General features: G+C 44.5%; 1 protein-coding gene across 2 annotated transcripts in view; it reads left to right on the top strand.

Annotated features, from left to right (window-relative positions):
* Positions 1-16,836, top strand: part of DPYSL3 (dihydropyrimidinase like 3) — a 111,091-nt gene that overhangs the window by 50,560 nt on the left and 43,695 nt on the right. Inside the window, exon 1 of one of the 2 annotated variants that reach the window (XM_042986650.1) lies at positions 90-324. The exons of the other annotated variant lie outside the window; for it this stretch is intronic. Coding sequence (XP_042842584.1) covers positions 286-324 — 39 coding nt within the window. The 5' untranslated portion in view covers positions 90-285. Of the gene's footprint in view, positions 1-89; positions 325-16,836 lie in introns of those variants that run through there. 2 annotated transcript variants of the gene reach the window in all.

The raw sequence follows: 16,836 nt of genomic DNA, 5'->3' as shown, positions 1-16,836 counted from the left end.
AAAGAAAAAAAAAAAAAAAGCCCGGGCGTGAACGCGAGTGGAGGAGGGTGTGTGTGGCGGGGGGGTCGGGGGTGAAAGGGGGACCGGGGAGATTTACTATTGTCTCTGGCAGCCGCCGCGGGAGCCTGGGAGGGGGGCGGAGGCGAGAGGAGGCGGCGGCCGCGGCCAGCGCACCATTCGCTCCACCTGATCTCCGGCGCTGCGCGCTGAGGACGGCGCGGGCGAACGGGAGCAGGAGCAGGAGAAGGAGGGAGGGAGGCAGCTGCTGCAGCCACCGCCGCCACCATGTCCTACCAAGGCAAGAAGAACATCCCGCGGATCACGGTGAGTGGGGCTCCGGGCGCCGCCGCCTGCGTCTCTCGCTCGTTGCTCGCTGAGCTGCGGGCGGGGCGCCTTGGATCCCGCCGGCTTCCCCGGTCCGGTCCCCCGGGAGGGACTGGGACCCGGGGTCCCGGGGGTGGAGAGCGGTGGTCAGCCCAGCCGGCGCGCCGGGCGCCACCCAGACGGAGCGACCCTGCCGTTTGGGGAAAACAAAACAAAGAGGAAACCCAGAGTGGCGCCGAGAACTTTGGATTATGTATCCTCTTTTCCCACCAGCCGGTAGTTTCCAAATAACGCCTGGCTCACGGCCCTCCCTGGACCCTCGCGCCGCCTGGGGTGTCAGTATGCGCTTCCCCGGGCAGGGTGTGCTTTTTGTTTTAGGTGCCTTTTGGCGAGGTGGGCTATGGAGAGGTGACACCTTTCCCCAGGGGTGCCTGGTAGCACGACCGCGCCCCTCTCCTAGCTCCAGCCCGCGGCTCTGCCTCCCGCGCCGCCAGGGTGGCGGGGTGTCTGGACCTTCTGTCTTCACCCTGTCCCCTTCTTGACTGCATTCACCCTTATTCATATTTCGGTACGTCATATTCGGGTCTGAACTAACGTGGCTGTGGCGGGAAGGAACAACTTTTTTTTTTTTCTCTCGATGCATTTTATATTTTTCGTGTCACCCCCCCCCCTTATCCCAAGAATAGGCTGAGTTTTAAGGTCAGATTTTAGTTGGGGGTCGCAGACAGACGCTGGGTGCATTCCGTGCCCAATTGCCATTGTGTGCAATATCGAGCCACCCGCGGCGAGCGGGTGTCAAATGCCCTGGGCGGGGTGGAGAGGGGACGTGCCGTTAGCAGGTAGAGAAGCCCCATCTTCTCCAGAGCCAGCTCTCAGCGGCGAAAATACCGCGCCCAGGCTCGGGATTTCTTTGCGCTGCGCTGAAATGAGGCTTACCACAGACTGGGGTGGGCATTACTGGGAAGAAAAAAAAAAGGGTAGGGGGCAAAACGACAATGACAAAAAACACTGACATTTGTTAGTTTAGCATGCAGCTGTGTGGTTGTGCTTTGTCTTTAGTGAATGGGGTGTGTGTGTGTGTGTGTGTGTGTGTGTGTAAGTGGGGGAATGGGTCGCTACTCCATCTTTGCAAGGCGAACAAAGGAAGTGATCCACTTGCCCCTGGGAGACTCTGCAGCTGCCCTAGGGTAGAGCTGTACCTGCTACGATAGTTCATTTGCCAGGGATCCACCAGGTTTTGCTGCGGGCATGCGTCTGTTTGCACTTGTTCTGCTATGTTTGGAACGCCCTATGTGTGTGAGATTGCCAATGGTGGACCTTAGCTCTGTAGGCAGGAGGTCGCTGTTCTTGCCTCTAGTGCACTTTATTCTCAAGTGGTTTATTTCTGTTGAAACATTCTGCCTTTTTCATGCACCTGAGCTTCACCCCACACAAGTGCACCCCACCTCCAGCTGCTGTCCAGCTGGTATTAGGGAACAAACACTGCTTAGGAGAAAGAGTGGGGATGGGTGGGGGTCCTTTTTCCAGGTAAAGGTGTCGGGTGTCCGGTGTAAGCACATCCTCCTTTATCACTTTGTGATACTGACTTCAGGTGTTTTTGAAACATTGTGGATCTTAGCGTTGGCCTTGCATTATTGAAACATTGTGGATCTTTTACAATGCACTGGGTTTTCTCAGTGCCAGTTGTCTTTGCAGAGAGCTGTGGAAGGTATCATTTAAAAAAAAAAAGACTGGGACAAAAGCTGAATTTTTATACTGTTTCCCTAACTGAGGAGGGATGAAGCCCAGCTCTCATGGTCTTACATGTGTATGAGCACTGTATGCCACTTGCCTTACAGCCAGTGTACCTTTGCCAGTTCTCCTGTGTGGGGTAAGCAGAGAAAAGGTTATTTGTTTTCTTTCTGGTGGGAAGGCTGCAAGGTTCTTCTTATGGACTCAGCCTATGATATGGCATTGAGGGCCACGCCCATTCTTGTAGGTATCACTTAGGCTACCTTTCAAGAATGATGGAGAAATATAGTCCCGATAACTTGCTTTCCAAGCCCCCATAACGTGACTATGCCCTAATCCCAGGGCCCGGTTTGCAAGGGGTTCCCTTTTGTTCCTGTCTGGATGCTCTTCCCTGGGGTGCATCCTTCCTTTTCAGTGCAGCTTCCATTCTTTCTTTCTGTGCATGGGGCGTGGTGCTGCATAGCCACCTCTCCCTTGAAGCTAGGGCTGGGTGTCTCCAGCATTTGTGACAGGAATGGACAGTGGTTGTGAATTTCTTCAAACCAGACTACCTTGTATTCACATTGTTGGAAAGGGTGTGGGGTCAGTGGGGGTTGGCAGGGGGAGGAGGAGAGGAGCATGGCAGGAGGGGGGTATTGGTCTTTGGGGGCAAGGAATCCATTTGTAGATTTTCCTCAGGCTTTGTGTTTGTATTTCTGTGAACAAGGGTTCTATTAGATTCAAATGTTTTTGTACATTTGCATGTCTTTTGATGATTATAGTTTTCTATATACTAAAAAGGTTGAGATACCCTTCCTAGATATAATCAAAAACATTAAAATATGGACACAGATATACATACACATAAAATGTCACTGAAGACCTAAATGCAACATATATCCCCTGCTGTCATTCTAGCATATATATATATATATATTTTTAATGGTAAGATTATGGAATTTGAATTAAGTTTTCTAGCCTCTCTGTATTCCTTTCCCTGAAGGCTGCCCCACCCAGTAGCTAAAATGTCACTAGAATCTGAGGACTGATGGGGGCAGTCTTTCTTGCCGGATACCTTTTGCCTCCCCAGACACCACCCTCTGCCACAATTTGGGGGCCCCTGTAAGGCTTTGTTTGTATTGTTTTTCCTGCCACCTATTTTTGCTGCCTTCCTGAGATCAAAGCCTTCTTACTACCCTGTGTTTATTACTTTCTTGGAAAGAGGAATTTCTCTTTGCTGGTAGAATTGCCTGGGGCTTTCTCCGTGAGTGTCTCTGGCCTCACATCTCATTGTTCCTACTCAGGTTATCTATGTACATGACCTGTATGGTCTACCTCCACACTAGCCCTTGCTTCTGAATGTCAGGCTGGCAGTTTAGGGTGGTTCCGCAGATCAGAGCAGGGACCTTGTGCTGCTGTTCACCTGTCTCCACTATCTGGCATGGTGCCTAGCACATAAACGTCTCATGGTCATCAGTTAAATCAATAAGTAAATTAAAAATTATAACTAATAAGAATAGCTCACACCTCCTGAGTGTTTTTTGCCATTTATTGTGTTATTTGCCTTATATGCATTGTCTCATTTGATCCTTGACTCAACACTGTCTGAAAGGTACTATAGTTATCCTCATTTTATAGATCAAAAACCTGTGGAAGATCAAATGCCTTTGCCCAGGATCAGTGATAGAAGAAGTGTTGGAGGCAGGACTCAAACATACACACCTGATTGGAGTCAAAGTGCATGCCCCTCACCACTGCATTCATTTTGGGGTTTCTGCTTCTACCATTACTATTACTTGGTGTTACCAGGGCAAGTGGTAAAGAGGAAAGACTCCCATTCTCTAATTAGTCCTGGGAGGATCCAGAAAGCATATTTTTCCTGCTACTCTCAACAGATCCCATAACATGGTCTCTCTTACTTTGCATATTAAATAAGTATGAATAACATTTAGGGGGATGATAGCTAGCATATGAGCTCTGCAGGTAGGAAGTTAGGATAGTTACAGTCATTGTTTTCCTCTGCTGTGAGCTATCACTTGTAGCGGACCCCAGGAGAGGTCGGGATCTCACAGTTAGGTTCCAGTGTTTTCTATGTCTTTTCTTGTCAGCGTCTCTATAAAAACCCATTTTGAGGAAATTGGGGCACAGAGAGGTGAGGTTAGTTATCCGGAGTTATCCAGCAAGAAGTTTTGGGCAAAGCTGGAAATAAACGCAGGTCTTCTCTGGCTTCACAGTCTCAGCAGCCCAGGTACAGGTGCCGCCTCCCAGAGGCACATGCAGCAGAAATTTGGAAGGTGTGGATAAAGAGTTCCGGAATTCTCTCTAGGAGACATATCACAGAGAAGTGGCTTTTTGCAAATACTAAGTGGATTTCTGTAAATATTATCTTGCAGAGAATGCCTTTCTGCCGCATTGGAGGTAAATGTGATGTGTTTGGTGTGTGTTTGGGAATTCCCAGAATACATGTCCTTGGATGGGAACACGACCTTGAGAGTTGTTTCCAGGGCGCTGTGGTGTGATGAGAGGTGTGATGGTGAGCGTCGCGGGCGCCATGGGAAGTCTGTATTCCAGGCGAAGGGGAGGGGTCCTACGAAGAGCAGCGGCTAAGAGCTGGGGGGCCTAGACCCAGCCAAGAACCTGGAGGATGCCTAGGCGCAGTCCCGCCCCTGCATCTCTGCTTCCTCTCGCTTCACTTTGAACTGGGAGCAAATATTTAGGACATGGAGAACCAGCGTATAGGAGACCAAAAGAAGAGCCGTCACCCACACTCGGCTCTACCCATGTAAAGCGTCTTGGAAGGGAAACTCCAGAGTAAAAGACTGAGGGAAACTATCAAAGGCTTAGGAATGGAAAGCATCTTAGATATCCGATCATGGACATCTCAGCCCAGGGCCTGCCTGCACCGTTCACTTGTTGCTTTGTATTTTGAGCACCTCGTTGGTGATTCTCAGCCAGGTTTTTCCTCTTTCTGAAACGCTAGCCAAGTGCCTCAGGTATGTCAAGAGCTCTGCCTGTTACTAGCTGTCATGGGGCAGCGGGTGGGGGGCATTTGGGGGAGTTCTGGAGGGATAGATTTCCTCAGGGAATTCTTGTCTATATGGTAGAACTGTCAGCTTATAAATGAAAATCTTCCCGCTTATCTCACTGGGCTGTTGAAAGGCCCAGAGGAGGAGAGTGACCCTGAAAGTGGTCTGTGAGCCCCAGTGTCTTCAAAAGAGTAAAAACTGACTTATTTATAAAATCTCAATTACTTTGCAGTGTGGAAATTAAGGAAGGGGAAGACTTGATAAACGTCTGGGGTAGAAAGAGGCTACTTAGGAAACTATTTTTTGAATACAAGTTTTCAAAACCAAAAATTAATACGATGTCATATAAAAACTGTTATTTTTCTCTTGCTTTAGTTATGTTACAAAATTAAGCTTCTCATTCATTTCTGACAGTCTAATAGAGGCCATTGGATTGCCTTTGGACTTTGAGACAGAGACTCTTCCCTAACCTAAATAAAGGGCATTTTTTAATTAGTTGAACTGCAGTGTTTTTCAGTCCTCATCAACCTGTAGCCTAAAGTGACACAGGTTATGAATTCCCTTTCTAGAAGTTTTTTCACAACTCCCTGTTTAGTAGCTTTTTCTCTGCCTTTTCTCCACAGTTGGAAAAAAAATAGAATTGAATTTGAAAAACAACAAGAACAAAAACCCTTCATGTCTTAATAACCCTACTTTCTTCACCTGTTGACATACTTCATAGAACTACTTACTTTTGCTTATCACATTTGAAAAGTTACAGAATGTTTATAACAGTAGGAATGTCTCCCTAGGATATAAAACTACTTCTCTTTGATTGCATTTGTGCTTCAATCCTAAGGGGACTGGAAATTTGAGTATGTCATTGCCTCCCATGATGAATGTTAATAGGAAGCCTGACTGGCTCTCCAGTGTTCCTCCCTCCTCAAATCAGTGTTCCGTTTTAGCTTTTCTCCCATTTTCCATAGGCCATTCAGAAACAAATGAGAAAGACTCTGGACAAACCAGAGAAATAGGCTATTTTCTATTTTCAGACTCTTCTGTTGTGAAATCCCTCTTTCAGTAAACTCAATATATGTCTATTTCAGTGTATGAAATAGACAAAAAAAAAAAAATTGTGGTGGAATAGGATGAGCCCCTCCTTTTGGCCTCTTCCTTTGGCCCTCATCTTGCCGTGGAGTCTACTTAACAGAAACAACTTCTCTTGAGGAACTTTCTTCTGTTAATTAGATTGTAGGGAAGTCAGTGGTTAGGAAGATGGGCCTGAGCATAGTGGAGCTTTTAATAACTACCATTTACTGAGTGTCTTAGCACAAACTACATGGATTACCTCATTTGATGCACAACAGCTCCTCTAGCTGCAATGATTCACCATCATTTTGCGCTCTGGAGAGAGACTCCAAGAGTTTAAGTACCTTCCTTGACTAACGTCACACAGTCGGAAAAGCAGGATTCTGGGATTGATCCCTCCGGGCATGAGTTGGTTTCTTAGGCAGGAAAGCAGTCACTCAGTGTCCACAGGTGGTTTTCCCCACCCCCATCACCTCCAGCTGTCCACACCTGTTAGCTCACAAATGCTGGTCCCTGTTCACAGGGTGGAATGAGTGGGGAAGATCTGGCCAAACCTATCACATCACCACCTGAAAAACAACTGAGTGAGTGCAATGTCCTTCTAACAGTGGCTCCCGCATTGCTTTGCCAGCTGTCTGAGTTAGCTCCTGGCTTTTGCCCAGATGCATGTAGGAGTGCAGGGTGGAAAAGCAGATGCTATTTTCCTGTCTGCATAAGTGTAGATCTGGGCCCAAGGCCCCTTCTCACTCTGTCCCTGTCCGCTTCCCAGACACAGAAGGAGCCAAGCTCTCTGTTCCCATTGTGCCAGAGAAATATAGGACATGCCCAGCACTCTAAGCCAGATGGGGGAGCTCCACTCTAGAATGGTCCAGGAACCTATTTGGGACATCTGGAATTCAAGGACACATTTCTCATAGCTTAATTAATCTCTTTTTTCCTGGGAAGCACTGGGCAATGAGATATGCAGGAAAAAGCGAGACTTGAGTTTTTAAGAGAGGGGTCTGCTGGCTAGCAGAGAACAGGGGCCCTCATGTTTTTTTGACAGGGAAGGGCAACCATGGATGGAGTGTCAGCATGTTGTGGTTCAGACCTGCCCTTGCCTCTAATTTATATGTGACTTTGGGCAAACCCTTATTATCCCTCTCAATTCTGCGTCAGTCAAATGAGGGAGGGCATTGAACTAAATGATCCACAAGGTCCCTGCCAGAGCAGATGACCCTGTGAGCCTTATTTTGTCTTCTCTTTATCCTGAGATCTTGATCAGCCCTTGTCACTGTGTTCTGAATTCAGAGAAGAATTCTAAGTCCTTCCCATGAGGGAAAAGAACATAGTGAGAAAAAAATCAGGGCTTAAACTGAATGCCACCAGCCCAAATCTGTGTTGGGTATAAGGGTCTTTGGTTGCTTGCCTTTTACACTTAAAATCCCAGGCTTTTTCTCAGATGGTAGACTTGATTAATAGATTCTGTGCAAGAGAGAAATGGAGTAATGATGACTGATAGGTCCTTTCCTTAGCAGAACTTTGGTATTATTTCAAATGAGTATTATTAATATGAGACCATGATTCCTTTGCTGACACATACAGTCTCTCTTTTGGGTAAGGCTACCATCAATAAGGGCACGAAGGTGACAGATTGTCCCAAATCTGGACTGGTCAAACAAATAGGCAAAACAACAGAAAACAGCTCCAAGTCTATATATGCTCCACCAAGCTCTTTCCAGTTGCTCTTGCCAGTATTTTAAGGGTAATGGCTGCCATCCAATGGAAATAACCCATCCCCAAAGGCCAAATCATGCCATGGACACCCCATGGGGTAGGGGTGGTTTTGGTTTTGTTACCACTGAATCTGTAGCACTTAGTCTTTGGCTGGCACATATTAAGCCCTCTGTAAATATTTGTTGAATGAATGGATACATTTAACACTTAGTTTGCTGGAATAATTTCAAGTCAGAAGATGATCAGAAGATGATCAGAAATGTACATACATTTGTGCTTGTACATCCTCCTCCCTTTCACTGACAGCTCCCTTGAATATTAGCTTTTACGAGAGAAGGCTTGGCTCTCAGAAACCGGCACAAAATCAGAGCCAGGAGAAACATGACAGCCCATTAGCAGAGCAAGCCGAGTCAACTCCGGCTCAACTCTGACTTGGGCAGTCGGAGCCCAGCCCTCATTTGTTCTTCTCTCTTCTCAGGCCTCCCTTCCTCCTCTTCTTCCAAATCCTGCTTCTGGCCTCATTCTCAGCCTGTGTCAGGGCCTACCTGGGTACTTCTTGCTTGCAAACAGACCTGTTGTTTCTCTTCCAGCAAATGATTTAAAGAGACCTTTATGCCTTCCTTCAAATAGACAAAGTCGTCACCATGACTTTTTGAACCAGGATCTAACATAGGTCTTAATTGAAGCCTTTCTGTCTTTGCATAGAAACCACAAGCCATTGGAATTATTAGCAGCAGTTAGAGAGGCCAGTCTGCATTTGTACAGAAAACTCCTCCTTTTAGAAAGCTTGGTGAAGGAGTCGCCCATAGTTCTTTTTTGCTTTCCGGTTTAGGGTTAGCCTTTTAGATGGAATGTTCCTATGCTTTTGTGTGTGTGTTTACTCAAAGATTTTTAGTCCGTCACTCCTTTGCATCTGTCCACTTTCTCGGGGCTTGTATATGGAGCTATTCCTGTGATTAGCAATTATTCTGAAGTTCATTTTTTTGCTTTGATGGGTGAGGATAGTTAAACTTCAAGCACGTTTTACCAAGTTCATCCCTGGCTGTAAACCATACAGTTTATGGTCTCAATAATCTCTGTGTAATAATAGTCACTAGATCCTTTTAAAGGGAGCACTTACAAGAGAAGGCAAAATGAAGAATCCAAATGTATTTATGGAACCTAAAACTTCAGGTCAGAAAGCACTTGAAATACTTTATATATTAGAATATGTGATGTATAACATGATCAAGTATAATAGCATTAACTATTTTTTGATTATATAATAAGTATTGACCATTGGCTCTGGACTTAGCAATGTAGTGCTTGTCCCTGGAGCATCTAGTCTAGAACACAGAGGGAAATTAGTTTACTCCTGCTTCTAATATCAATAACAATGACAACAAGCATTTATCTCATCCTGTGCTAAGTGGTTTTCTTTCATTATTTCATGTAATCCTCAAAACTGTGCAGTTACATAGATGGATTTCCAACTCACTCTTCCCATTTTATTGAGGAGGAAACTTAGAGAGGTCAGAAAATTTGCTTAGGATCACACAAGCCTTCAGCGGTGGCACCAAAATTCAAACTTAGTCAGCCCACAGTCTTAACTCTGCCCTGCAGAGTTACCTTACATTCTACCTTCTTTTATCATCTCCCACCTCCAGTGTCACGAGACAGTGGTTCAAACTGGAGTGCCTTTAATTCAAGTCCAGGGTTAAGTCCTTCTCTGCACCTGTTTTCTGTGAGGTGTGAGCAGGCCGAGGTTTTCTGGGAGGTGCAGAGAACAGCCATTTGCTGCCCTCCTCTGCATGAGCACTGCCTGGTTCCGGAAGCCCTCCAGTCTTCCCTTTAGGGGCAGCCTCGCTTCCCATGTCCTGAGTAGCTGCAGACTGTTATATCTACAGGGCCAACCTGTTAGGGGGCCACCCCTCGTAGCAATGAAGGCCATTTTGCATTGAATTAACAAAAATACCAATGAGGGTTTCTTCTTAACATGAATTTGAATCCTTCCTTCTCATTCCATAGCCTACAGGACACTCCCCAGCTTCTCCATAAATCCAAAGCAAGATTCTGCTGAGGTTTTGATTACATGTAGCTCTGTGAGATTCATAGAGTCGGAGTTCCCTTAGAGATTATTTTAGTCTAGACTTCCCTTACAGATGAAGAAACGGAGACGCAAGTGGGACTGAATGAATTAGGGCTGCTTCTACTGTCTGGTTTATGGTAGGACACAGAGATTTATTTATTTTTTTAAGTTTTTTAAATGTTTATTTATTTTTGAGAGAGAGAGAGAGAGAGAGAGAGAGAGAGAGACAGACAGACAGACAGCGTGAGCAGGGGAGGGGCAGAGAGGGAGACACAGAGGCTGAAACAGGCTCCGGGCTCTGAGCTGTAAGCACAGAGCCCCACGTGGGGCTCGAACTCACAGACTGTGGGATCATGACCTGAGTGGAAGTCGGACACTTAACCAATTAAGCCACCCAGGCTCCCCGCGGCACAGAGATTTTAAAATTAAGTAGGATTTTTTTTTTCAAATACAAAAAACAGCATGAGGGTTATAGAAAATTTTACCAAAAACAAACAAAATGAGAACAACACAAATAACTAGAGTTAAATTACTCAGAGACAGCCATTATAAATTCTCTGAGTACGCCCATCTAGAATTGTTTCTTATGACTATAGATGCCATTTATTAAAATCGTACCACATAGTATTATGCTGTTTTATGTCCTGCCTTTCATTCCACAATATATTATGGCATCTTTCCATGTTTCAAATATTATTCCATACCATAATTGACAAAACCCATGTATTATCCCAGTGCTTGGGGATCTGGTTAAATTAATCCATCCCACTTTGTTTAATTTTTTTGTTTGTTTCCAGGATCTTGGTCTTAACAACAAAAGTGAAATGATGGCTTTGTTTCCAGTGGCTTTTTTTTTTAGCTGAAGTGAAGTCAAAAGCTGTTACAGGGGGGCGCCTGGGTGGTTCAGTCGGTTAAGCGGCCGACTTCAGCTCAGGTCACGATCTCGCGGTCCGTGAGTTCGAGCCCCGCGTCGGGCTCTGGGCTGATGGCTCAGAGCCTGGAGCTTGCTTCCGATTCTGTGTCTCCTTCTCTCTCTGCCCCTCCCCTCTGTCTCTCTCTGTCTCAAAAATAAATAAAACGTTAAAAAATAAAATAAAATTAAAAAAAAAAAAAAAAGCTGTTATAGGATGACAGGTTGAGTGACCTACCCAGAGTTTCTCAGCTCAAGACTGATGGACTACAGATTTGCATCACACCGTCTTTCGTCGTCCTCCAATATGCTTGTTATTGCTCTGATTGCTTTGGCAGTTGGGCCGTTTTCCATGGAGAGTTCCGCTTTCCCTCTCTCTTCTTCTGCTCTTGAGAGAGCACATTGGTTTTCTCACTGCCACCCTTGCTTGCCTGTCTGAGTCGATGCAGCTGTGACATTTGTAGAGGTACACAGTGTCCTGAGACCTGAGGCTACGCAGCTGGAGGGGAAGACATGCCCAGCTCCTTCTCTCCTCTCCTTAATGGCTTAACCTATGAGCTTGGAAGCTGGTTTTAATTTTACATTCCCTGTGTGTATGTACGTTTGTTTTTAAAAGTCCTCCCCCCCTTTAATTCTTTCAAGGAGACCTTTATTTGAAATCATATACTCTTTCCCTCAAAGCCAATTTGTGTCCCCAGTCTTGATGAGATTACTTTGTTTGGGGGATATTGATAAATTCAGCTTGAGGTTTCTGGTTTATCCAAGTAAATTGGTTTAAATTATGGCCTTACAGAGACAGAGGGCGTAAACAACTTAGAAGGTTTTAAAGCAATTGGATTTAATACTCTGCTTCTAGAGACTTCATCCTGGGCTGATTCCACAAAGAAGGTATGTTTTGTTTTGTTTTGTTTTTATTTCAGTTACTTTATTGCATGCTCTATCTCAGACCGTCTTTGATGTGAGAAATTATGGGGAAAACTTAGCTTTGCTCAGTTGAGGGCAGGCAGAGAAATAAGGGATCCATTATTACAACCCCTTCATTTTAATGATTAAGAAAATATGGGCCAAAGAGGGAAAATAATTTGCCAAAGGTCACACAGCAAAACAGTTAAGGAAAAAGAAAAAAGAAGCATAGAATCTGTTTCTCTTGCTTTAGTTCAATGCATTTCTCATACTTTTTTTTTTTTTTTTTTTTTTTTTTTTTTTGAGGTGAGGAGGTTGAGGATGTGTTAAGGGCTGAAATTTGTCCCCTCAAAGTTCTAGTGTTGAGTTCCTAACCCCCAGAACCTCAGAATGTGACTGGATTTGGTGATAGGGCCTTAAAAGGGTTGATTAAAGTATGAGGTCATTAGAGTGGGCCCTAATCCATTATGATTGGCTCTGTAAGAAGAGATTAGGACCTAGTCACAGAGTGAGACCATCTGCAGGCACAAGATGGAGAAGGCCACCTATGGGGGCGCCTGGGTGGCTCAGTCGGTTAAGCAGCCGACTTCGGCTCAGGTCATGATCTCGTGGTCCATGAGTTCGAGCCCCGCGTCGGGCTCTGTGCTGACAGCTCAGAGCCTGGAGCCTGTTTCAGATTCTGTATCTCCCTCTCTCTGACCCTCCCCCGTTCATGCTTTGTCTCTGTCTGTCTCAAAAATAAATAAACATTAAAAAAAAAAATTAAAAAAAAAAACTGCATTTTTCCTATTTATTTAAATGGTCGATCAACTTCCCACAAACTGAGGAATGAATTCCATGAGCTTATTCTGAAAATGTGGACATAAGACAAACATTTGCTCGTCCTTTAAAGGAGTTCACCAGCACACTTGTTATCAAGTCCCGTTTGCTTCCGTCTTTTTTTGTGCGTAATAAAGTCAACTGACCAAGTGACCATGAAAAAAAAAAAAGAAAAAAAAAAAAAAGCTCAAGGAGAGAGGCATCAGAGGAAAACCAATCCTGCCCACACCTTGATCTTGAACTTCTAGTTTCCAGAACTATGAAAAAAAAAATCCATTGTTTAAGACGCTCAGCCTGTGGGACTTTGTTATGGTAGCCCTAGCAAACTAATACTGGGGGAAGTTAAGGGCAAAGACATTTAAAAACTCAAATCTTCAAACTTGGGAAGTTCTCAATGAACAGAAAAGAGAAACCTAAATGATTAGTGTGAGAAATTATGTCCTATTAGATCCTATCCTAACTGATTTCTAGTTGTAATATTATATATGGCATCTCATTCCTCCTTATGCCTAGATGGTAATTATTAATAGTTCCACTTTACAGATGAAGAAACTGAGATTCCGAAGGTTAGCTTATGTAAAGTTACCCAGTGAGTAAGTAACTAATAGAGCGAGCTCCCAATTCACCTCCTTGTCTAACTTTAAACCCTTACTTAGTACATGATGCTACTTCCCAATAAGGAAGTTAATTCAAGCTGTTTGGTCACCAGTATTATCTAGTTGTTTAAAGTTAGGAAGAAGAAAACACTTATTCCTGAACCTCAGTGACTTAGAATCCACTTAATGGATTGGACAGGAAAAATTTTTCCCCTGATTTTAGGATAAATATAGAGATAAGGGAAATTTTAAAAGATAATTAAGCCAGTTGAGTTGTACTACAAAGTCTTCCCAAGTGGCTCATACCTTTACTTGCAAAATGGGCAGTTGTACAGAGTGAAGAATTAAGGTTTGGGATGACGGACCCCAGGCCCTGAAGAAATCTGACCCATCGAAGGGGAATCAGTTACCCACACTGGGTCACATTTGCTAAAGCAGGAATCCGGACCCATACATCTGTTGACATGAGTGGATGTGGGAACTATCTATGCCAGAGTTTTATAATGGCATAGCTTAGAAGAATTTTCAGCAATAAGGCCTGATAAATATTCAGTCAACTAAAAAAGAAAAAAAAAATCAAATTAATTTGATCTACTGGCAAACCCAAAGAGTAATATGGGAAATGTGGGAAATCATATGGGAAATATGAGGTGCTTTATTTATTGAATGTAAATGGCTCTCTTGCCGCTCCGTCCTCCCTGTTTTGTGTGGTCTAGCAGTGCTTAAATGTAGAGGTTAAAGCTACTCGGACTTTATTGGTAAGGAAGACACTTTCAAGTTAGGAGGTGGATAGGGTTTGTTTTCGGCAGAAGCTGGCCTTAAGGCTCAGCTCAGCTATATACCAGCTCAGCATCAGAGTGGAATCTGAATCTAATCACTTCTCACTATTTCTCATCACTCAGCACCATCCTAGCTCAAGCCTCCATTGTCTTATTGAAGCAACCCCTTAACTGATCTTTGTGCTTCCACTTTACCTACACATGAGGTCATTCTTTATGCATAACCAAGGTGATCCTTTAAAAACGTAAATGAGATCAAGTCACTTCCCCAGCTCCAACATCTGTTGCACTTGGAGTAAAAGAGACAGTGGCTGTCAAGGTTCCATCTGGCTTGGCCCTGTGACTTCCTCCCCAGACTCCCAGTCCTGCCAACCGGTCCTCAGTGACTTGCATCAGTCATCCTTTGCCCTCGCACTCCCTGGGACCTGACACGTTCCCCTCCAGCTCAGAACTACTGTGCTTGCTGCTCCCTAGGAGTGGGGAACAGTCTTTCCTAAGAGCAGTCCTCTCCTTGGTTTGCTCCCTCAGATCATTCAGAGTTCCGTTCAGCTGACAGCTTCTTAGACATGCCTTCTTTGAAAACATAATCAGAAGCAGTTCCAGACTCTTCCAAGCCTCCACTGTCCCCTTGCCTTCTTTCTGAATTCCACTGTCTGCTGTTGAAATTAAGTTATTAATTTAGTTAACTTACTTATTCTTTGCTTTTTCAACCACTGCAGTACAATGACAGAGAATTTATTTTTGTTCATGTACTGTGACTAGGAGGCATTTGTAAACATTAAATGACAGAATGAATGGATAAATAAATCAGTGAATGAAAAGCTAATGTGCTTTCCTTAGGGCCAGGGTTTGCGGAAAACAGGTGTCAAGGAAACAGGGTTGTCAGAGGGCTATTGAGGTATCTGCTCTTTGGTAAGAGGGATCACGTCTGTGTCCTTCCCCACTGTGTCACCAAGGCTTGGCTCACTCTAACCTAGAATGAATGAGACAGTGAATGAAGGTGACAAGATTTGGGATAACAGGGACAAAAGTGGTAACACGTGAATGGAAACCTGCTCTTTCTGAGCCAACTTGATGGCACTTGCAAAGCTTGTTATATGTTTGCTGTTTTTTAGACACAATTGGAAACATGTCACCATGCACATCTTGCTTGGGTATGCATCAAACATTTGCAACTCTAAACTTCAGTCTTTGTACCACTTTTTGAAACATTTCTGAGCAGGGACAGGTCATAAAAGAACGGACTATTTGGGAATTATTTCAAAAGATGATTCTCCTGATGTTAGAATCCGAGAATGTTAAATAGTGATTATGAAGCAGAGAAGCAACGTCAAGACTTGGCAGGTAGGAATGAAGTCTGCAGGCTTTCAAGAATGGGGAATGCAGTCTTGTGATTGCAGCATGATATTTGCAAATAGAAAAGGCAGTCTTAAATACATTTTAGGAGGTGCCTATTGTGTGAATAAGCTTTTTGTTATAGGATTAACTGCCTGCCAATCTCATGTTTTGAGTTCTGATCATTTTTAAATGGAGGCTCAATTGTATTTATTTCAAGGGTTCATTTCATTCAAAGTCCACCTGACTGCTTGAAGTCCTTGTTCTCAGAGCACCTGCAGTTTTCTCTGCCCAGTAGAGCTTGGAGAAGTTTGGGGCTCAAGAGTGAAAAAATAACTACTTCTTTAATAATCACCTATCTGTCAAATAAAAACAGAGCTGTGGGTTTGCAGGTTTCTAGGCAGAGAGAAAACCAACCAAGAGAATCAGTTATTACCATTGTCTGCGAATTGTGTCCAGAAAGAGCCAGAAGAAAGAGTGAACTGGTCCATCCCCTCAGCTCCCTGTACTCCTTAGGAAGTATTTGGGTTCTTATAGGAAGATAGTTAAGATACATAGACACACATGGGGTACCTGGGTGGCTCAGTCAGTTGAGTTTCCAACTCTTGATTTTGGCTCATGTAATGGTCTCATGGTTCGTGAGTTCGAGCCCCTCTTCAAGTTCAAGTGCTGTCATCGTGGAGCCTGCTTGGGATTCTCTCCCTCTTTCTTTCTCTGCTTCTCTCTTGCACGTGCTTTCTCTCTCTCTCAAAAAACAAACAAACAAAAAAAAAAAAACAAAAAACCCCACAAAAAACTTAAAGGGGAGCTTGGGTGGCTCAGTCAGTTGAGCGTCCGACTTCAGCGCAGGTCACGATCTCGTGGTTCATGGGTTCGGGCCTTGCATAGGGCTCTCTGCTGTCTGCGTAGAGCCTGCTTTGGATCCTCTGTCCCCCTCTCTCTGCTCCCCCCCACTCTTTCTCTCTCAGAATAAATAAATAAAGTAAAAAAAACCTTATAAATAAAGATATAGACACACATACATGTTCACACTAAAAAGAAATGAAAAGCCAAGCTATTTTTCAGGGATAGAGGAGAGAGTGAGCAGACATCCAGGTGAGAAGCGCTGACCTGAGATTTGTGTCCCAGCCTGTAAAGAAACCTGCATTTATCAAGCACCTACCATGCACCAGAATTTGGGCTTAATTTTCACTTGAGTCCTTTGGGGTGGATATCATTTTCCTCATTTTGCAGCAAGGACTGGGACTCCACAGCCCTTCTCCTTTCCCCAATCCATCTGGCACTGATTCATCACTTGGGTTCTTTAGCTACAAAGTGAATGATGAGGCCCCTCTTTGCTCTCCTGTACAGACTCAATCTCTGACGTCTGGGCTCCAAGGCAGAACAAAGTGGGAAATGTCTTGGAAACAGTCCCTTCCTCCCACGATCTCTCTCCAAGGACCCTTTCTGCAGCCACGTGATGTGAGCTGGAACATCACAGCTGTATGTCTCTTAATGCATCCACCACAGGACCAGTTTTGGGAAGTTGCATAAGCCAGTGGTTGTGTGCTTATAACCGCAATGCCTGGGCAGCCCCGCCAAT

The sequence above is a fragment of the Panthera tigris genome, chromosome A1 (genome assembly GCF_018350195.1).
Source record: "Panthera tigris isolate Pti1 chromosome A1, P.tigris_Pti1_mat1.1, whole genome shotgun sequence".
Taxonomy (NCBI): domain Eukaryota; kingdom Metazoa; phylum Chordata; class Mammalia; order Carnivora; family Felidae; genus Panthera; species Panthera tigris.
The sequence above is the reverse complement of the archived record's forward strand: the minus strand, read 5'-3'. Positions and strand labels throughout refer to the sequence as shown.